This window comes from Eubalaena glacialis, chromosome 2 (assembly GCF_028564815.1).
Source record: "Eubalaena glacialis isolate mEubGla1 chromosome 2, mEubGla1.1.hap2.+ XY, whole genome shotgun sequence".
NCBI lineage: Eukaryota > Metazoa > Chordata > Mammalia > Artiodactyla > Balaenidae > Eubalaena > Eubalaena glacialis.
In genome coordinates, this window is record NC_083717.1 from 78,862,047 (window position 1) to 78,884,778 (window position 22,732).

Below are 22,732 nucleotides of genomic sequence, written 5' to 3' on the forward strand. Positions count from 1 at the left end.
GCCCTAAGAGGTGGGAGATTGCCTGGCCCAGCACGGCTTTCTGTAAGGTGCTGGGAAGAGGGGGGACCCATTCATTTTCTTTCTTACACTTGGCTTATAAATTTTGCCGGTAAAGACGATCTCAAAACTCATATCATGTGATATGTTCATCCTTAACCCTGATGCACCATACTGCAGATTAATTCCCAGTATGTTTGCCCTGATATTTTTATCTGTGGGGTTTATAGAGGTATAGAAGCTTTTAAAATTGTACGTATGTCAGAATATTTACATATTTTTTTCCTTGCTTTTACCCAAAGATTTTGGTAAGTTCTATTATTTGCTCTTTGATAGGAATCCTGCATTTTTATTGACTCTCTGAAGTGTATCAATCTTACTGATTTAAAATGGGTTTGTATGTTTCTTTTACCTTGAAAAAAATCAGGCTAGAATTTTCCCCCCATTTTAATTGACTAGTCAGGAACAAACCAGCTCTAAGTAATAGCTTGCTTTCAGTTTTAGTAGATGATAATTTTGGCATAATGGTAATAATTGCCTTTGTGTTTTATAACATTAGTAATGGAGTCATCAAAGGTTATCCTTATAATGTTGGCATACAGTTAAATTTACCTTTATAAAAGCTTATGAAACAAAATAATTATAATTATGTTGAATATATGTAATGTTCTTCCTTTGAAATATTTTAACAGGGTTATGTAACGAAGTCATCACGAGTTGTTTCTAATAATTCTTCAGAGTTACTGTTTGACTTGACCCAGGATACAGGATTACCACTTTACCAAGGAGGACCAACACTTTCTATAGCAGGTTGGTTTTAGCACTTTTTCAAAAAATTAGAAAAAGAAACTTGATGAATATGCATATGGAATTGACTTTCTGTTTTGAAGTCCATGCCTTCAAGTTAAGTTTTTCACATATTGTAAGGTGTAGTGGCGCTAATAGTTCTCGAATGCCTTTTTTGGTGGTTTTAAATGAAATCTTATTTACTAATAGAATATTTTATTTCTTCCTGTTAATTAAGTAAGCTAACCAACTTTGACCTTGTTCGCACTTGGCATTAAACATGGGCTGAAAAAATCTTTATTTTTATTTTTTTTATTTTAATTTTATTGGAGCAGAGTTGATTTACAATGTTGTGTTAGTTTCAGGTGTACAACAAAGTGATGTTATACATATACATATATTCATTCTTTTTTAGATTCTTTTCTCATATAGGTTATCACAGAATACTGAGTAGAGTTCCCTGTGCTATACAGTAGGTCCTTGTTGGTTTTCTATCTGATATATAATAGTGTGTGTATGTTCATCCCAAGATCCTGATTTATCCCTCCCCCACCACGTTTCCCTTTTGGTAACCATAAGTTGGTTTTCGATATCTGTAAGTCTGTTTCTGTTTTGTAAATAAGTTCATTTGTATCATTTTTAAAAATTAGATTCCACATATGAATGATATCATGTATTTGTTTTTGTCTGACTTACTTCACTTAGTATGATAATCTCTAGGTCCATCCATGTTGCTGCAAATGGCATTATTTTGTTCTTTTTATGGCTGAGTAATATTCCATCGGATATATGTACCACATCTTCTTTATCCATTCCTCTGTTGATGGACATTTAGGTTGCTTTCATGTCTTGGCTATTGTAAATAGTGCTGCAGTGAACATTGGGGTGCATGTATCTTTTCAAAGTATGGTTTTCTCCGGATATATGCCTAGGAGTGGGATTGCTGGATCATATGGTAACTCTATTTTTATTTTTTTAAGGAACCTCCATACTGTTCTCCGTAATGGTTATACCAATTTACATTCCTATCAACAGTGTAGGAGGCTTCCCTTTTCTCCACACCCTCTCAAGCATTCATTGTTTGTAAACTTTTTGATGATGGCCATTCTGACCGGTGTGGGTGATACCTCATTGTAGTTTTGATTTGCATTTCTCTGATAATTAGTGATGTTGAGGATCTTTTGGTGTGCTTTTTAGCCATCTGTATGTCTTCTTTGGAGAAATGTCTATTTAGATCTTCTGCCCATTTTTTGATTGGGTTGTTTGGTTTTTTTTGACATAGAGTTGCGTGAGTTGTTTGTATATTTTGGCGATTAATCCCTTGTTGGTTGCTTCGTTTGCAAATATTTTCTCCCATTCTGTGGGTTGTCTTTTCATTTTGTTTATGGTTTCCTTTGCTGTGCAGAAGGTTTTAAATTTAATTAGGTCCCATTGTTTTGGTTTTTATTTTCATTACTCTAGGAGGTGGATCAAAAAAGATATTGCTGTGATTTATGTCAAAGAGTGTTCTTCCTGTTTTCCTCTAAGAGTTTTATAGTGTCTGGCCTTACATTTAGGTCTTTGATCCATTTTGAGTTTATTTTTGTGTATGATGTTAGAGAATGTTCTAATTTCATTCTTTTACATGTAGCTGTCCAGTTTTCCCAGCACCACTTATTGAAGAGTCTGTCTTTACTCCATTGTATATTCTTGCCTCCTTTGTCATAGATTAATTGACAGTAGGTGCGTGAGTTTATTTCTGGGCTTTCTATCCTGTTCCATTGATCTATATTTCTGTTTTTGAGAAAAATCTTAAAATAATATATATAAGTTAGAGAAGTCCTCTGATACCCTACATACTCTGTTAAAAGAAATATTTATTAGGTTCTATGGCCACTAGTATGGAAGAGTGTATGGTTATAGTTAAATTCTCAATTAGGTTAGTGTGTTTATATTCAATAAACGATTTAGGTATAAAATATTATTACAGAGTGCTGTTATAAAGTGGCTGCGCTAAATTCGTCTATAGTCATTACTCAGTAAATGCCTATTGAAGGAGTAATGAAATTTCCCTATTGAAGAAGAGTTACTTTTATTATATACTATTAACAAAGTTCTTCATTAACCTAAAATAAATTAGTGTGTTATGAAAGAATTTTATCTAATTGAAAATTCCTTGTACAGGCAATTATGCTTTGTATACTAGCAATTTTGATATATTTCAAATATTTGACTAAATAGAGATTTGGGGGAATTTTTAGATTATTCACTAATAAATCAGTGTGGAAAATTTACCAAATGCTTCCTGATTTTTTGTATAGTATTATCAGTACCTAAAATGTTTTCCCATTTAGATAATATTTAGTTGATATTCATTTCTTTGGGTATCACCTACATATTTGTAAAAAACTAGTTAGTAAAATAGGTAAGAACCAAAAGAAACAAGGAGAAAAAATAATTGTCTTAAGTCTGGTTTTACAAAACACATAAACTTTATTTATAGAAAAAGTCTGAGTTATTGAAACTTCTTGGGACTAAGGACAGTGACTCCTGCTCTCCTTCTAAGTTTTTTTCTGCAGAGAGACTTTAGCCTGTAGATTTGAACTGCTATTCTTAAGATTTTTGTAGTCTTTAGCATGTCTTTACACTTCAGTTTTCTCATACTATTAAAATGGAGATTTTATTTTTCTTATTTAATGCAGTCATTCTCCAGACCTTCAATCAGCCATTTGTAGATATAATTTTAATTCTTGCTCTATTTTAGTTAGGGCTTCTGAAGCCCAAATAAGATAAATAAAACGTGAAATGCATTATAAGCTTTAAAGGACTCTACAACAAATAATTTGTTATGAATGGTAACAGGTGCAATATGTTCAGTAGCATTAACTGATCAAGGTCAAGTGATCATGGATATTTGGAGAGAACTGGGTTTGAGTTTGATCTTGAATAAGAATAGGATTTTTACTGGTCGAGATAGAGGTGTTGAGTGTGGGAAACAATACAAGCCGAAGACAATAGAGATAAGTTAAAGGGTCAGAATTTAAAACTCTTAAATTCAGAGTAATTTTATTTCTTATGTTAAAAAAAATACTTATAATAAAAGTCTGATGTACTGTCTAGCCTGTTATATAATCAGAATCTTAATGCAAAATACCAGCACTCATTAGCTTTTCAGGTAACCTCAGCATCTCACAAGAATGCTACTGTGATTACACAGAATGTTTCCCGAGTTCCCATAGTATAGCCGTCAGTAATCACATGCTTTGAAGATAGAAAAAGAAAAAATCATTTTTATGTTATCTCAAAGGATGAAACAGAGGAGCCAACTATTGTAATACTCTTATTTTCCGGGCATATTTCTCCTTATTAAAAAGCTGACAGGTAAATCTACTACAATAATTTTTTCCCCTCTGAAGTAAGTTAAGATATAAAATATTTTATTAGTAATGATAATAGCTGTTTTTTTAAATTATTGAATACTTTCTATGTACTAGATGTTGTGTTGGTTGCTTTTAAAAGTAAGTTAAGATATGAAATTTTTTTAGTAATGATAATAGCTTTCATTTATTATTGAATGCCTTCTTTGTACCAAATATTGTGTTCGGTGCTTTAAATACAGTATCTTATTTGATCTTAAAAGCGCTGTGTAAAATAAGGTATTAAAACTCTTACTTTATAAAAGAACAAACTAAAGCTCTGAGAAGTTAATTAAATAAGCCAAGAATACATAGCTATTATCAGTGACAGAGCCTGGATTTGAACTTACCCTGTCTGGTTTAAAAGCCTGGAATATTTCTAGTGTATTTACTGCTTCTACTTTTAGTGTACAGTTGGGAGCATTAAAATATGATGTGCAGTTTTAAAATCCTTGTTACCCAGCCTAGTTATAGCCTAAATATCCCCATTTCCCTTGCTAATGCTCTGAATAAGGCTAAAATCCTTTAGCAAAAAGGTTATAGTTTTCAAACTAAGACTTCATTTAGGAATAAAATCCCTGTAAAAACAAAATTTTATGCAAAAGTCTAATAAATAAAATATAAAAGCAGAGTTTCTCTGTCAAACACGCCCAGTGTATTCCCTATGAGGAGCCCATTAAGCTCTGGGGAAGATAATTTGAAAACCATAGTATAATACTAACTCCTTCTATTATGAACCCTTTCACATGAATGAATGAGGTTTTATCATTCAAGATTAGTAGTTTCCACTTTGTATGTAGGAATAAATGGATAATATAACCTAAAGCCATGAGTAGACCACCTCTTTGTTAGGTGGACAAAACTAACTTTTCATTGGACATTTTAAGTCGTTAAATAAACAGCTTCTAAAGTGTCTCTCTAAATTTTTGGATTTTTTTTTTTTTTTTTTAAACAAACTCACTCACTTAAGCATCTAAAGTTAATTCATTTGTGGGAACCCTGGCATATTCTTTGTGCTTTAACTTTTTTTTTTTGCTTGCTCTGCCTTCTTTCATAATAGCTGTTTATATATTTCCTTATTTGAAGTTATATTTAGTATTGTCTTACATAGAAAGGTATTTTATGAATAATTTGAATATATATAGTATGTAATAGATATTTATACAGTTTCTTTATATCCCTTAACTTTTGATCACATCAATTTTTGTCATTATTTATTGTTATTTGTATGATGTGATAATTCAATTATATTACATTTAATTTCACTCCAAAGTATTTTTACTTAGTTGTAAGTAATGTTCTAAAGTCTTTAAAAATATTTTCTCACTATTTAAATCATTATAGGTATGAATGAAAGTTCATTTTTATCAAAACGTCCTTCTACTTCTGAAGTAAACAGTGTTAATCCAAAAAAGTGTAAACCCAGTGAAGGTGTTTCTGGAACAAATTCCTCAGCTGTATTTTCTTCAGTTAAATCTCTTTCAGTGACATCTCCCCAGGCTGTGCCGTCAAAAGGTAAATATGAAATGTGGCATATAAAAAAGAAATTATAGTATTTATATATGAATTATAGAAATTGTAGTACAGACTATCAGTAGTGGTTATTGAAGGTTAAAAAGTGATGAATTTTGAATCATATATATTTTGAATTTATTTTAGGTACAAATATCTCATCAAATCAATCTAAAAATGGAACACCTTTTCCAAGAGCTTGTCCAAAGTGCAATATTCATTTCAATCTTTTGGATCCTTTGAAAAATCACATGAAGGTAAAACTTTTTCAAAATTTAATTTTAAAAAGGTTTGCAAATCCCTAAAAATATTGATTGATTTGCAGTAAATAATGATTTGTTCAGATATTTAGATAAGAAATATTCTCATATTGGTATTTACATATAAGTTAGGTAAAAGTTTATATTCATAATGATTGTCTTCATATAAGATTTTAAAATTTCTTCTGAATCATCAAATTTAAAAAATTAAGTTCATATACATTATAATGTCTGCTTATTGTATTCTAATTTTAAATGAAAATAATGCATTATTCAGAATATCTTATTTACTAGCTTATGCATACTTGAAACTTCTTAAAAATAGGCATTTTATTATGTGTTTAATATTTCATATAAGTTAACAGTTCCTTTAGTTATCTTTTTTGTTCATACTAACATGTGCATGTCATATTACACAATGAAAATCTTAGTTTTACTTTAATTTCAACACTCAGACATAAACTCCAAATGATGGAGGATTTTATATGAAATAATTGTTTTAACTTAGTCCATAATATAGTTTGTGTAATTGTTATAAATTAATTTGAGCTTTTTATTGGTATAAGAAGTTCCTGAAATTAGATTTTAAGAAATTTTCAAAGTACAAATGAAATAGGAGGTTTAGGTAACACTTCACTTAAAATACTTTGGTAGATATTACAGTACCCTGCTGTGTCTATGGAAAGATAGCCTGTATTCCTCTTCTGTGCCCGGTATAAATGCAAGGAAGGGGGAAAGAGACAAGAAAAAAGGCAATGTAGACCATATGGAGAAAAGAAGGAAGGAGAAGGATGCAATGGTAAAGAAATATCTAAGGAAAAGTTTCAGGGATTGCTCACTGTTTCAGGGATTGACAAATCTTTTTTGAAATTCAGTATTTTACAAAAAAAGTAGAAAAAAATAAAGGAACTTTTTTATTTCAAATATAGTCTCTTTATTTAAATACAAAACTCTATTTGGTCTGTCACTACTTCTAGCTCACAGTATGTACTCCCTGATAATTGCACTTTGTGGTTTGTTCTTACATGAGAATTAACCTGTACAAGTGTTTTCAGTTTTCCTATTTATGTAATATTTTGATGAGATACCTGATGTTTTTTCATGTTTTGCATTTTGGACATAGGGAAAAAAGAAAGGGCTAAATTCTTTAGTTATCTTTAGTTATTTGAATAGGTAATAGTCATATGATTCAAAATTGAAAAGTTTACAAAGGCATACAAGTAAAAACTCTTATCCCTGTCTCTTATTTACCTCGTTCCCAGTATGACTCTCAAAGAAAATAATTTTTATTAGTTTGTTTTCTATCCTCCCTGGTCTTCTTTCTGCATAAACAGGTGAACACAAGTGCTCTTACTTCTTTTCTGTTTTGTGTACAAGCTGTAGCACATTATATATACTGTACCTGGTGAGACTGGCAATCATTTTCCAAAATGTAGCTTTACTTCCAAAACATATTATAGCATTGTTTGTGATTACTCATATTAGAAAGAATCACAACTTCATATAATATTCATATAATAAAACACTATGCAGCATTTTTAAAAAGGATGGAATCTCTAGAATGATGATATGGGAAGATACCTCTAAGATATATTATTGAACTAAGTTGAATGTAATATGAATAATTTATTATATTCCTTTATATCATAAAGAAATCTTAGAGAATAGTCACCAAATCTCGGACAGGGAAGTATAAAATTATGGAGACTTTATGTTCTAGATTATGCATTTTATACATAAATTATAGTTTACAATAATAATTTCTATTTTGAAAAAAATAAGATTTTTAGATTATTTGTAAATGATTTTTTTGCTTTTATTATAGGTGAGTAGATGACTGTACCACAGAAATAATGTTTTCTTTCAATGAAGAATACCTAAAACATAATTCAAATATGCTACAATAATAAGAACAATATACTTACCTGAGACCATGTGAGACTACTAAGCTTTAAATACATTATTTCATTTAATCCTTAGAAAATTCTTTGAGATAGACATTTTTCTCACTGTTTTATAGCCAGTTAATTGGCATAACTGGTGTTCAAACTTTTAATGGTAAAAAGCTCAAGTTCTCCCAAATACTTATTGTTATTCCCCTTTTGACAAGTGTATGGGCTATTTAACTTGAAGATAGGTACGTTATTTCTTTTTTAGGGAATTTGATATTTATCAACCAGATCTAGCTTATTAATTACATTATTTAGATTTCTATAACTTAACTTATTTTTTTGTTTACTTGCTCTGTCATGGATTGAGAAATACCACATCTCAATCCACATCTTTCACCACCAATATATTTTTTTGGTATATTGCAATTCTGTTTTAAGATTGTTGCTATTGTTTGTGATACAGATGAATCTCTTTTATAACTGTATTGTGAATGTGTCCTTTAGCATTTTTGTAAAATGTCCTTTTTTGTCTTAAAGTTTAATGCCTTTTAGGCTCACAACCCTTGTTTTCTTCTGGTTTCTATTTGCCTAGTGTATTCTTTGTTTATCCTTTTATTTTCAACCCTTCTGAGTGGCTTTGTTTTAAGTATGCCTCTTGCTTTAAGCAGAAAGTTGTGATCCTATAATGAAAATCTTTTTTGTTTCAGTAGTTGAGTTAAATTTACTTATTTTCATAGATGTGACAGGTTTATTTGATCTTGGTTCTGTCACAATTTTTTGCTAAACTCTTTTCTTCCTCTCTCTCTCTCTTTCTTTCTTTCTTTCTTTCACTATGTGGTTGCTTTACATGTATGTAATTTGGGTTTTTAGGGAAGTTGTATTTTTGTTTTCCTGTTTATCCTTCTAATTTTAATGTTAATATAATTCCGGTAGTCTTCTATTCCTTTGGCTATTCTCTACTATTAAAATTGATTAAAGTAGCGGTAAATTTCCTATTCTTAACCCCATCCTTACCTTCTCCTCTCCTACTGATTTTAGTCAATATTATCTTTCTGAGTGTACTATTTCTTTGTACTATTGAAAATGCTCATACCTGCACTTCTTTATTTGGTAGCTCTAAATTATATTCCTTGATGTACTGCTACCATATGTGAAGCAATCTATGAATTCTCTTGACCTCGTATTTATTGTCCTTTTACCTCCTTTCAGTTTTTATTTGTTGGTTGTATCATTTTTCCATTGTCAGGGCATATGACATTTTCATTTAGTTTTCTTAACCTTATTTCCGTATTTGTTTTAATCCTTTTCCACAGTAAATATATTCTGTGCTCATCACCAGTCTTTCTGTTATGGTTCCTTTGGTTATCTCTTGTTTGACTAAAGTTTATCCTATAGTAATTTCCTCAGGAAGGGCCTGGGAACAGTATTCTTTGAGTTCCTTCATGTTCAAAACAGTTTGACTATAGTCCATTCATGAAAGACAGTTTGGCCAGATATAAAGTTGGATCCCACTTTGAGGATCTTGTTGGTGTTGCTTTTGTTTTACAGTATCTAATGTTGTTGTTAAGAATTTGGGATAAGCTTGAATTATTTTGCCCTTTATAAATGATTTGCTGTTTTTGCCTGGCTGTCCAGAGGATTCTTTATTTTGAGAGACTGATAAGTCTACAGTGACTTCGTGTTGAGAATTTTGGATCAATCTTTTCTGACATACAGCATGTTCTTTCAGCTTGTAAGTTTGTGTCTTCCTTTATTTTAGTGTAGTTTTCTTGATTTGTATCTTTAAATTCCATACAATTGTTTTGTTATTTGGGGGGCTGGGTGTTGTCCAGTACTCATTTGTTCAATGTCCTTTGTCTGGCATATTTGTGATTTTCTTCCTAATCCTTTTAGTTCTTTCTGTCTTCCCTCTTCTCCTCTCTTCTCCTCTCTTCTCCTCTCCTCTCTTCTCCTCTCCTCTCCCCTCTCCTCCCCTTCCCTCTTTCTTTTAATTTACTTTGCTTTTCTCATTTATTTTATTTTCCAACATCTGTTCACCAGTGTACTTTTCTAATTTGTGTTTAGCTATCTGGTTTTATTTTTTTTCTCTACTTTTACTCTTGATTTTGCCACTCTTTATGTCTTCTTTTTGTCTTGCCATCTCTTCTTGCTTTTTGGTCTTCCAAATAGACACAGTTGCTTCATTAAGTTTTTTAAAATTTATGGCAAAAATTTTGGCCCCTATTTTCATCTGCATCTGCTCTAAGGTGTTTTTGTGAGAATTTTACATTTCCTCAATTATATCTTAAAATATCAAAAATATCTTAAAGTATTTTTGTTTAGATGTAAGTCCCTATCATATTGAACAAGTTAGATTTTCTTGGGTTAGTTTTGTACGAAGCTCCTTTTGGGAAGCATAGGTTGCCAGGATAATCTCACAGCCTATTAGCTGGTTTATACAGCTTCTTCCTATAAGTGTAACTTGTGTGTCTGATTTTATATGTAGCATTCCTTTTCTGTTTCTCTGTACTGAATGAGGTTTGAGGAATTTCTGCCATCCTTCTTGCTCCAGCTCCTATACTTGGTTTTGCAAACAAAGAACATAGATTTGCACTTCATGATGTGTATTTCACCTTAGAAAGTATGTTTTGCTGACACTTTCTAAGGTCTGTTAACATTGGGTTCTTTTGATTTCTCTGGTCTGCTTCCAGCTGCCTGTCTTCTGCCTGATCTTGCTGCTTTTGGCAGTGCTTTCATATGTTGTGGAGTCTGTGGATTCTATCTGACTTTGGGTTTTAATGAAAATTAAATTTTTGGAATTTGGTTGTTATGGCTTTTTGGATGTATCTCACAAGGAGAAGGGAAAAATGTTGACTTATGTAGGATGACCATATGGGAAGATTTTTTTTTTACTATTTAAAAATGGTACCCCTTCTTTGCTCTGGAAATCCCATCTAAATTTTTAGGTACTAACAAAGCAACAGAACATGGTATGTCTATTGGGAGGAGTAAAGATTAGAATGGTGTTTAGATGTTATCTACTGTTTGTCAAATTATAGTATATGGCATTAAAATGTTTAATATTTGCAGAATGACTAACCCAGGAAAATAAGGGATGAACCTGGGGTTACAGTGAAGGGCTAGAACCAAAAGGGTACTAGGGCTGAATAAAAGGTGACCAGTTAGTGTTGGGCCGTAGCTCAGCTGTGCCATCCATCACTTGTTCTGTCTTACCATAAAACTTTAAATCTAAGCCTAGTTCTCATTTCTTAACTTGCTTTCTTGCCTTTTGGATATTTTCTGTAAGATACTTTCCTCTCAATTACTAAATCCCCCAACCTTCTTCAGTGCACCTCATCCATTCTTGGTTGTCAGTGGTTTATCATTCAGCTATTTTATAGGAATATGAAACATTGTTTAAAGGATATTGTGAATGAGATTTGCATGTTTATTTTTAAAATCTTGCTTTTCTGTACAACAAAAAAGAAAATGGAAGAACAGCAAGCAATTTATCGTCTATTATGCATTTATGAGTATTTAGAGTAACAAACGTTTATAGATGTACTAAATTAGACATTTCTGGAGAATATAAACCTTACAGCACACTCTACTGTAGATTACATAGATTATTTTGTAGATTTCAGAAGAGAATCAATTCTCAAATATGACTCAGAGTAACTCCTACAGTCTGAAAGCCAGATTTAATGTTTGAGTAAATAAGATTATCCACATTTCTAATTAGTGAGACTATTCTGTATTATGTCATTTTGTGCATTACAATTTTTTCCAGTTGATATTTGAGATCATCCCTATAGTAAAACTGCAGATAAGATGAGGAATTTTGTCTATCAAATGATGTTACTGATACACATCATTTGTAGTAAGACATATATTAAATCATTTTTCTAATAGTGCTGGTGAGTTTACTCTGACTCATCCTTTTCTCCATTTGTCCTTAAAGTCAAAAACATTTTTAGACTTTAGCTTTCTAAAGTCCTTTGTAACAGTGTGACTTTTTTTTTTTTTAATAATTTATTTATTTTATTTATTTATTTTTGGCTGTGTTGGGTCTTTGTTGCTGCAAGCGGGCTTTCTCTAGTTGCGGCGAGCGGGGGCTACTCTTTGTTGCAGTGCGTGGGCTTCTCATTGCAGTGGCTTCTTCTGTTGCAGAGCACGGGCTCTAGGTGCACGGGCTTAAGTAGTTGCGGCTTGCAGGCTCAGTAGTTGTGGTGCATGGGCTTAGATGCTCCGTGGCATGTGGGATCTTCCCAGACCAGGGCTCGAACCCATGTCCCCTGCATTGGCAGGCGGATTCTTAACCACTGCGCCACCAGGGAAACCCCAGTGTGACTTTCTTAAGTTTGAGCTCTTAAATTTTATGTGTCTTAAGAAGAATCTAGAAACATAGGTAGCAAAACCTTTCTCATTTCCCTCTTTTTATCGTGGTTTCATTTCAATTGTGTTTATTCAGAGTGGTAGACTACAGAGGGTCATATTGTATTAGAGAATTAATACCCTTATCCTAATTCAGCTTATGGGTGCAACCTTAACTCCTAAGCATAAATTCTGTCACTTTTTTGTCAGTTCATTTTATTTAGTATTTTTTTCTCCTCTCTTTTGGATCTATTTCAGATTTTTGTGTGTGTGGTTTTTTCCTCTGTAGGTTTCAGAATTGACAGGTGAACAAAATAAGTGCAATCGAAGGAAATATTATAGGTCTGTCTTGCATCAAAAGTCCAGCTTCTCATGTGACACAGAAAGTTTCACCAATAATGTAACATTTCAATATGGCAGGAGAGGAAGTGGATTTTGTTATTCTTAGAAATGGAATAAAGTTGTGTTTAGATTTTCAGACTTTCTTATGATGCTACTAATTTACGAGATAACATGTTTAGGAAGAGTTTAAGTCAGTTGGTTTATGTTGTAAAAGAATTACGTAGGTGCCTTGTTAAAAAATATAGATTTCTGGGCCCTACCTCTAGACTTTGTGGCTTATTGGTCTGAAGTAGGCCCAGGAATTAGCATTTTGACAAGCACTTCTGGTTTTTCTAATGCAGGTCTTCCTTGGATAGCCCTCTGAGTAAAACTGCCTTAGAGAAATTCTAAAACTGAAAATTATGTACAATAAATTAATTATCTTGTTGGAAAAAAAAAGCTCATGTATGAAAGTATTTCACATTGGAACCAGTTTATATGACATCTTGATTTTCCAAATGAGGAACTAAATTTCCCCGTCAAATATATAAGCATTCTAGATTTCAAGATGTAACTGTTGAAGCTTTCAAGACATAACTGATGGTTCTTTATTTTTTCCCTATGCATTTTTTAGCACCTTGAGTCTAAGGAATGGCAGGTTAGCTGTGCTCAATGTCCAGTCCAACCAGATATTATGAAATTTAGTATATATATAGTTAAACATATACGTTATGGCATGTAAAACTACATTTCCTTTCTATACTCTGTCATGGCATGGATATGAACAATGTTTAGTTTTGTTAATTTAAGTGTTGTTAAATATTTACATCTGAAAAGACAAATTATAAGGAAAAGACTATTAGATCAATAGTTGAGTCCTGGTTTTAAGGTTTCTCTTTTCTTTCTTTAAAAAAGATTTTTTTTATTAAGATAATAGATGTTTATTGTTTGAGATTTTGAGAGTATGTATATGCACCACAAGCTTTTGGTGAATATTCTTCCAGATATATCACCAAGCATAGTTTTACATGGTCTGACCTTAGTTGTAAACAAAGAACCGTATTTTGGTTTCTAATTGTTTTAAGAGATAAATAAGACTTCTGTTTTTTCTCTTTCAGTACTGTTGTCCAGACATGATAAATAACTTTTTGGGACTGGCTAAAACAGAATTTTCAAGTACAGCAAATAAAAGTAAGACTGTTGATTCAGAAAAAGGAAAACTGATCATGTTAGTTAATGACTTTTATTATGGAAAACATGAAGGAGATGTCCAGGAAGAACAGAAGACTTACACAACCTTTAAGTGCTTCAGTTGCTTGAAAATTCTTAAAAATAATATTAGGTATGTTAGCACTTATTTTTATTTCTATTTGAAAATTGGAATGCTACAGATATAAATGTTGTATCTTTATCTTGCATTTTTTAATGTTATTCTAGGTAAGAGATTTTAACACTTTGCACTAAGAACAAAGACAGATTCTCTTGTTAAAAAGCTTTTGTCCTTTCTTATATTTTAGAGTTGACTCTTGGATCCAGTTAGTTGTATTTCTTTAAAATAACTTAAGAAAGGATAAACTTTATTTCAAATAAAACAAAATTAACTTCTTTTACCTATATTATCAGTGATCTAGGAATTTTCATGAGATAATTTTCATATTTAGCTGCTTTTGAATTTTATTTTTTTTCACACCACAAGAAGAACCACTTATTTATGTTTTGTCCAGTTTGACCTCTTATATAATCTTGTTTAATGCTCCAATCTCTCAATTTATAATTTTTAGAACACTTACCTTGCAGGTAAAGTGATATTCTTTGGAGAAGTACCAGTTCTAGGAAACATGACTGCTTTGATTTTAAATTTTAACACCTTTAAAAATTAGAGATTTAATTGCAGTGGAATTTTGAAATTTTTACACATGTATGCTTCAAATTTTAGGAACTTACAGTAATCTTTGAGTTACATGGCATATTAGTAGCTGTCATCCCATAAAAGAGTTAGTTACAAGAATAAAATGAGAAGACATATTGATTGATATTTTTATTGGTTACATAGCTTGACATTTATATTTGGTAAGGTTTTTTACCATCATTTTATTATAAAAATGTTCAACATTCAACAAATTTAAAAATATTTTGTAATGGACACTTGTATACTTATCATCTTGATTCTATCATTAACATTTAACTGTACTTGCTTTATCATATAGCTATTCATCCTTCCTTCAAACTATTTGGGTTTTTTTATGCATTTCAAAGTAAGTTGCAGATGTCAATGTACTTCCGTCAGTTGAGGCATGTGTGTGTGTACAAACATATATATGCATACCTTTTTATGTTTACCCTTGGTGACTGTTATTTGTAATTAGCATTCTTAGGTACCTATAGTTTACTTGTAGACCCAGCATTTATTTTATTTTCCTGTGAGTTCTTGGGTCCAAGAAGAAGCATATAGAAAAACCCTGAAATATACTGCGATAAACTCCTATAATAATTATTTTTTTATGGTAGTGCTTTATAGTTTTAAAAATTCTTTTAGATACATTATTTCATATGAGTTTTCACATTTATCTCCTTTCATCAAGTTTTAACAGCCATCAGTAGCTAATGGTCCCAGTAGTTTAACAGAAGGAATATTGTACTTCGTGATATAACACTGAAACAATATTACAATAGAACTCTTTCCCCTATTTTCATATTTTTACCATTTTAATAGTAAAATACACCAGAAAAATCATGTTAATAAATATAGTAAAATGCATAGAAATACAGCTCCCCTGCTTAGTTCTTTGTTATTCTTAAATGTTATATATATATGATATTAGAATTTATTTCAGCAGTAGTTTTTTTTATTTTCCTTTGAGATTAACACATTAATATTAAACATATGAAAGTAAAAATTTTCTTTTTTTTTATTGTTTCAGAATACTAGTTACATATTTCTAGAGTGTCCTAATATCTAGAAATTTTAAGCAAGCAGCATCTGGTAACATCCAGGAATTGAGCGTTTTTGGAAATACTGATTGTTTAGTATATGTAAACTTAATAGAAAACAACTTATAACCAAAGAAGTTGAATATGTTAAGTAATATTTTACCTTGATAGTAAAAACTGGGAGGGTAAATTGATATTTGTAGAGAATGGTAAGAAGGTGATAGCTGTAGATTTCTATTCTCTGCCCTGTCAACGTATGGTGTTTTTTTTTCCCCTACATTGAGTGTCACCCAAAACAGGTTTATTTTATTCTGTGAATATCCTTGCAAGATGTTTGCTTTTTTTGTTTCCCTCATTTCCATCTGTTGGTTTAAGTAGTATGAGCTCCTGATGGGGGCTCATATAATAATTGAGAGAAAGCTTGCTAGTTAAGAAATTATTTTATTTAGATACATTTTAATTGCTGAAAGTTGTAAGCTGAGAGTTTAATGGCTCATGACATTTTCTCTATACATAAATATTTAGCCAAGACTAGAATTTCCTATAGGTGTTTGTAGAGCTGGTGTAAAAACCAAAGGAAGTCTAAAAGATATTTCAAAGTGTACCATAACCTGTACTAAAGAGTAGTGTTGTGCGAGGTGTGAAAAAAAATAAATGTTATAACCTTTATGATGATTGCTATCCAGATTGATGGTATTATCACTTAATTTCAACATTATTTCCTGTAGTGACTCAAAGTGAGTAATTGTTAATAGTTGACCCCGTCTAAAAATTGTTATTTTGATTGAATAACTTTACTTTCAAATTCAGCAAAAAGCTTCAGTAAGCTCTTTTAAATAGGCATTCCCATTTATATTGCACTCTCTGCTGTTGAAGGTCATAGTTCCTGCTCATAAGAAGCCTTTTTAGGGAAGCTGAAATAGCAGAATGTAAAACTGAAAAATGGACGTTGCCTACAAAGGGCACAGTCTGCAAGTTAAAATGAACAGTCTTTGCTAACAGTAAACCAGTATCATTAAGTAAGACAAAAGGTTCTTGTAATTGTAGGCATTAAAATTGCTATTACATGCATTTAGAAACCAAGACACAAGTAAAAATACCAGTAATTTGTCTTTTAAGCAGCTAGAATTTATTGTATATCTTCATAGCTTAAAAGATTTCTCTCATGACTCTGTAGCTGCTTTTGGTGGTAGAGTTTCCTTCCTTTCAGTATTTTATTTAAAAACGTAAGTAGTATTTCTTGTATGGAGAAGAAACCTGCTGTTTTATCTTTAAAAAAATTTTAATAATCTGAAATCAAGAGAGCAAATTAGTGATATTTCAAATTAATAATAACTATTTATTTTAAAACAAGGGTGAAAAGATGTTTACTTAGTTACTTAATAAAAGTGATTATTTAAAGTGCACACTTTTCTAGAGGACTTGAAGACTTTAGAGATTTTATTTTCAGTAATCATATCTCTAATTTTAAGATTTAGATTCAGGTACTTATTTGTGAGATTTTTGTTTTTAAATCTGAATTTTTGCACCTGTTGACAATCATTTATAGGTTTATGAACCACATGAAACATCATTTGGAACTTGAGAAGCAGAGCAGTGAAAGCTGGGAAAACCACACCACCTGCCAGCACTGCTACCGTCAGTTTCCCACACCATTTCAACTGCAGTGTCACATTGAAAGTACACACACACCCCATGAATTTTCTAGTAAGTTACAATTTCATTTAAATATTGAGTATTGTTGATTTTAACAATGTAAACTCTGAGAAAAGTTTGTTACTGAACTCTGAACAAGTGTGTTAGAAAAATAAGAATAAGAAGATGACTTTGAAATTTGAGAGTAAAGTTGAAAAAGTTAATTTTTAACTTATATAAACTTTTAAATAAAATTAGTTACTGAAATTAAAGTCCCTCTTGTAAATAATTCACTATGGTAAATAACCTGTGCATTACATGTGGGGGACTAAATTAGAAGCCTCAGATCATAGTTTTCAAATATGAAATCAGTGCCCTTCTTTTAAACTTGAATAAGAAAAGTAAATACAACGGTAGTTAAAATCACAGATTTTGGAGCAAGACAGCCTGGGTTCACATCCAAGCTCTGCCTCTTAATATGTGATCTTAATGTGATCTCAGACAGGTCACTTAATATTTGAAGAATGGGGATAATAAAAATACCTGCTTCATGTTTTGATGGGAACTGAGTGAGTTAATGTAAGTAAAGTCCTTAGAACTGGGCATGGCACACAGTTAACAACTATGCAACTGTTCACCACCACCACCACCACCAATACTACTCCTATTATTATTGTTGTTGTTGATATAGATGTACAAAATGAATTATATATGTATATATCTGATTTTGTTGATTTGCCTCAATAGGATACTTTAAAAAAAATTGAAGTGTAATTGACATATAACATTGTATTAGTTTCAGGTGTACAACATAATGATTGAATACTTATGTGTGTATATATATCTTAAAATGGTGTAATGTCTTTTTTCCCCCACTTTTAGCCATTTGCAAAATATGTGAATTATCATTTGAAACAGAGCATATTCTTTTACAACATATGAAGGACAATCATAAACCTGGTGAAATGCCATATATTTGCCAGGTATACACATATTTTATTGTATACATCGTGTTTGTTTGGTTTGTTTGTTATCTCTTGCTTTGGTTACAAGATTTAAACCTATTAGGCCAGGCATCAGCACATTTTTTATATAAAGGGCAAGATAGTAAGTATTCAGGCTTTGAGGATCATAGATCTCCGTTACAACAAATCAACTCTGCCACTGTAGCACACAGGCAGCCATAGACAAGTGAATGAATGGGTATGACTGTGTTTCAATATAACTTTATTTATGGACACTGAAATTTGAATTTCATATAATTTTCATGTCATGAAATATATTTTATTTTTCTAACCATTTCGATAAAATTGGTTGCTAAAATTAAAGTATCTTCTGTAAATAATTTATTAGTAGGAAGTCCCTTGGCATAACTCATACATTGTTATGTAGGGTCAGCAGACAGTTGGAATTGGCCCATAGGCCATTGTTTGCCCACTCCTGTACTAAACAAAGAAAAGCCCTGTGGCAGAAAGACAAACATGAACTTATCTTACCCTGTAGGGAAGAATGTAGGCATACAAGGGAAATACAAAATGCTTTTACTTCAGAGAACCCTACCAAATGCTTTGGGACTAGTATTTTTCCAGAATTTGGAGGAATGGGAAAGTAAGATAAAAATAAATTGTCACTTCTATAGCCTGGAGGCCATTTATAATCTAAAGGAAGATGCTATTTTATATAGCAGAAGAACTTTATAGGACCAGAGGTGTCAGAGTTTGAAAACTCAAGTCAAGATTGGGGGTGACAGATAAAAATATCTGATAAAAATAAGGGAATCTAGTTATATTTTGGGAAGTATCCTTAAGCTTTGAAAGGTAACTCTTCTGTCTCAAAGATTATCTTTCGATGTTTGCATTAATGGGATTCTTGGTTGTGTAGGCATCAGAGCTGAATTAATAGTACAAAATATTCTTCTGAACAAGTGACCTATCATTTTTACTTTGAAATTGGATATCATTATAAGTTTTCAAGTTAAACTAAATCTTTTTTTTTGTAGGTTTGCAATTATAGATCATCATCATTTTCTGATGTAGAAACTCATTTTAGAACATCCCATGAAAACACTAAGAACTTGCTATGTCCGTTTTGCCTCAAAGTTATTAAAATTGCAACACCCTATATGCATCATTACATGAAGCATCAGGTGAGATTTGCCAGTTTTTATTCCTTTATGTTGTTTTAGAGAAAAGATAGATTATGACTTAGAACGTTGGTTACATTTGTTCTGCAAGGGAAACAGCATTGTTCCAAATGACATGATTAATTTGCAATTTATGCTGAATCACCTGTGAAACTTCCACTTCTTTTCCTTGCTTCCTTTCTGGTGATGATGTGGTTCATACATGAAAATTCTGAAAGATAGCTAGAAATAGGAAACCTTGGATTGAAGGAAAAAAGAGAAGATGAGTGGAAGAATATCCAAAAGATCGGATATTTCAAGGCTAAGAATTACCTTCTGGGGAAGGTAATTATCAGGAGCAGGGGAAAAGATGAGTTTGAACTGATAAAGAAGATTGATGACTCGTAATCGTGTTTTCCTCTTTCTCTTCAAACTTTATTCCCACTTTTAGCTCCCATATTATAAGAAGACATGTTGGCGTCATTGACCAGGAGTGGTCTTTTATAGCTGCCAGGGATAGAGGAAACAGTAGTGACACTTACTGCTTGATATATGAACTCTGGCAAAGAACTGTATTTAGTCCTGCTATGTAACTTTTGGGACCCAGTATTAGTGCTTATACCCATCTCTTGAACTCTGATGTTATACTTACTGGTTCTTTTCCTGAAGCAATTAAGTCATCCTTTGTTTGGGCTGAAAAGTTTAATGCAACATTGATCCTGTTCTTAAGCGCTTGAAAGAACAATAACAGCGCCTTTGCCAAAACCAGAAGTCAGTGGATTTATTGAATCTGATCATGTAATCAAGTTTTGCCATCTCACTAATTAGCTCATTATGTTTTCTTGTTATTGATTAAACTGGCATGTCAATTTATTCAGCATTGGTGCTCACTTTGCTTTCCATTCTAGTCATTAGATAATCATGAAATCGGCTTGTGGTTCTTCATTGGGAAAGATAATAAAAGTAGAATTTCCAAATAAATTTGGGATCCCCTGTGTTGTGACTGGGATGCTACCTATCCTTGAGGAGTTCTGGCAAGATCTTTCGATTCTGGGTTTCCCCAGCAATGTTCCATCAGTTGTTAATACATGTCCCCCGCCACCAATTGCTACTGGTAAATGAATTTGGTAAAGCCCTAGATTTACAAAATTAAATCGTTGTTTCTTTTTTAAAACAGGATTCCTCAGAAATTTTAATATGCTAATGAACATTGTAAATCTCTAAGTAAGGATATAATATGTATTCCCCAGACTTATTTGGCTATTGGACCCTTTATTTGCTCAATATCTATTAACATTTCTTGAGGAACAGAGTTTGAGAAACACTGTTCTTGGTACTCTGTATTTCTTCTTTGGCTTTTAATTTTCAAAGGGAGAATAAAGTATAAAACAGTAGTTTTATTTCATTATGGGGCTTTTAACATCATTTTCCCCATATGCTATATTAAGCTCCAGAGTGAGATATAGATGTAGGAAGAATGATAATTATGAAGGAGATGTGTGGGCCAACTGTATGGGCTATGTGATTCTTTTTTTAACGTTTTTATTGGAGTATAATTGCTTTACAATGGTGTGTTAGTTTCTGCTTTATTACAAAGTGAATCAGTTATACATATACATATATCCCCATATCTCTTCCCTCTTGCGTCTCCCTCCCACCCTCCCTACCCCACCCTTCTAACTGGTCACAAAGCACTGAGCTAATCTCCCTGTGCTATGCGACTGCTTCCCACTAGCTATCTACTTTACATTTGGTAGTGTATATATATCCATATATACACTACCACTCTCTCACTTTGTCCCAGCTTACCCTTCCCCCCTCCCCGTGTCCTCAAGTCCATTCTCTAGTAGGTCTGAGTCGTTATTCCTGTCTTGGCCCTAGGTTCTTCATGCCCTTTTTTTTTTTTTTTTAAGATTCCATATATATGTGTTAGCATACGGTATTTGTTTTTCTCTTTCTGACTTACTTCACTCTGTATGACAGACTCTAGGTCCATCCACCTCACTACAAATAACTCAATTTCATTTCTTTTTATGGCTGAGTAACATTCCATTGAATATATGTGCCACATCTTCTTTATCCATTCATCTGTCAGTGGACACTTAGGTTGATTCCATGTCCTAGCTATTGTAAATAGAGCTGCAATGAACATTTTGGTACATGACTCTTTTTGAATTATGGTTTTCTCAGGGTATATGCCCAGTAGTGGGATTGCTGGGTCGTATGGTAGTTCTATTTTTAGTTTATTAAGGAACCTCCATACTGTTCTCCATAGTGGCTGTATCAATTTACATTCCCACCAACAGTGTATGAGGGTTCCCATTTCTTCACACCCTCTCCAGCATTTATTGTTTGTAGATTTTTTGATGATGGCCATTCTGACCGGTGTGAGATGATACCGCATTGTAGTTTTGATTTGTATTTCTCTAATGATTAATGATGTTGAGCATCCTTTCATGTGTTTGTTGGCAATCTGTATATCTTCTTTGGAGAAATGTCTATTTAGGTCTTCTGCCCATTTTTGGATTGGGTTGTTTGTTTTTTTGGTTGTGAGCTGCATGGGATGCTTGTAAATTTTGGAGATTAATCCTTTGTCAGTTGCTTCATTTCAAATATTTTCTCCCATTCTGAGGGTTGTCTTTTCGTCTTCTTTATGTTTTCCTTTGCTGTTCCAAAGCTTTTAAGTTTCATTAGGTCCCGTTTGTTTATTTTTGTTTTTATTTCCATTTCTCAAGGAGGTGGGTCACAAAGGATCTTGCTGTGATTTATGTCATAGAGTGTTCTGCCTATGTTTTCCTCTAAGAGTTTGATAGTGTCTGGCCTTACATTTAGGTCTTTAATCCATTTTGAGTTTATTTTTGTGTATGGTGTTAGGGAGTGTTCTAATTTCATTCTTTTACATGTAGCTGTCCAGTTTTCCCAGCACCACTTATTGAAGAGGCTGTCTTTTCTCCATTGTATATTCTTGCCTCCTTTATCAAAGATAAGGTGACCATAGGTGCATGGGTTTATCTCTGGGCTTTCTATCCTGTTCCATTGATCTATATTTCTGTTTTTGTGCCAGTACCATACTGTCTTGATTACTGTAGCTCTGTAGTATAGTCTCAAGTCTAGGAGCCTGATTCCTCCAGCTCCATTTTTCGTTCTCAAGATTGCTTTGGCTATTCGGGGTCTTTTGTGTTTCCATACAAATTGTGAAATTGTTTGTCCTAGTTCTGTGAAAAATGCCAGTGGTAGTTTGATAGGGATTGCATTGAGTCTGTAGATTGCTTTGGGTAGTATAGTCATTTTCACAATGTTGATTCTTCCAATCCAAGAACATGGTATATCTCTCCATCTATTTGTATCATCTTTAATTTCTTTCATCAGTGTCTTATAATTTTCTGCATACAGGTCTTTTGTCTCCTTAGGTAGGTTTATTCCTAGGTATTTTATTCTTTTTGTTGCAATGGTAAATGGGAGTGTTTTCTTAATTTCACTTTCAGATTTTTCATCATTATTGTATAGGAATGCAAGAGATTTCTGTGC

The 22,732-nt window shown here is 32.3% G+C and overlaps 1 protein-coding gene across 5 annotated transcripts in view; it reads left to right on the plus strand.

Annotated features, from left to right (window-relative positions):
- Window positions 1–22,732, plus strand: part of ZNF280D (zinc finger protein 280D) — a 121,117-nt gene that overhangs the window by 35,822 nt on the left and 62,563 nt on the right. For all 5 annotated transcript variants that reach the window (XM_061182081.1, XM_061182078.1, XM_061182080.1 and 2 more), the window contains 7 exons: window positions 690–807; window positions 5,523–5,693; window positions 5,838–5,947; window positions 13,635–13,858; window positions 16,997–17,154; window positions 17,965–18,065; window positions 19,082–19,228. In XM_061182081.1, the coding sequence (XP_061038064.1) occupies window positions 690–807; window positions 5,523–5,693; window positions 5,838–5,947; window positions 13,635–13,858; window positions 16,997–17,154; window positions 17,965–18,065; window positions 19,082–19,228 (1,029 nt within the window). The remainder of the gene's footprint in view (window positions 1–689; window positions 808–5,522; window positions 5,694–5,837; window positions 5,948–13,634; window positions 13,859–16,996; window positions 17,155–17,964; window positions 18,066–19,081; window positions 19,229–22,732) is intronic.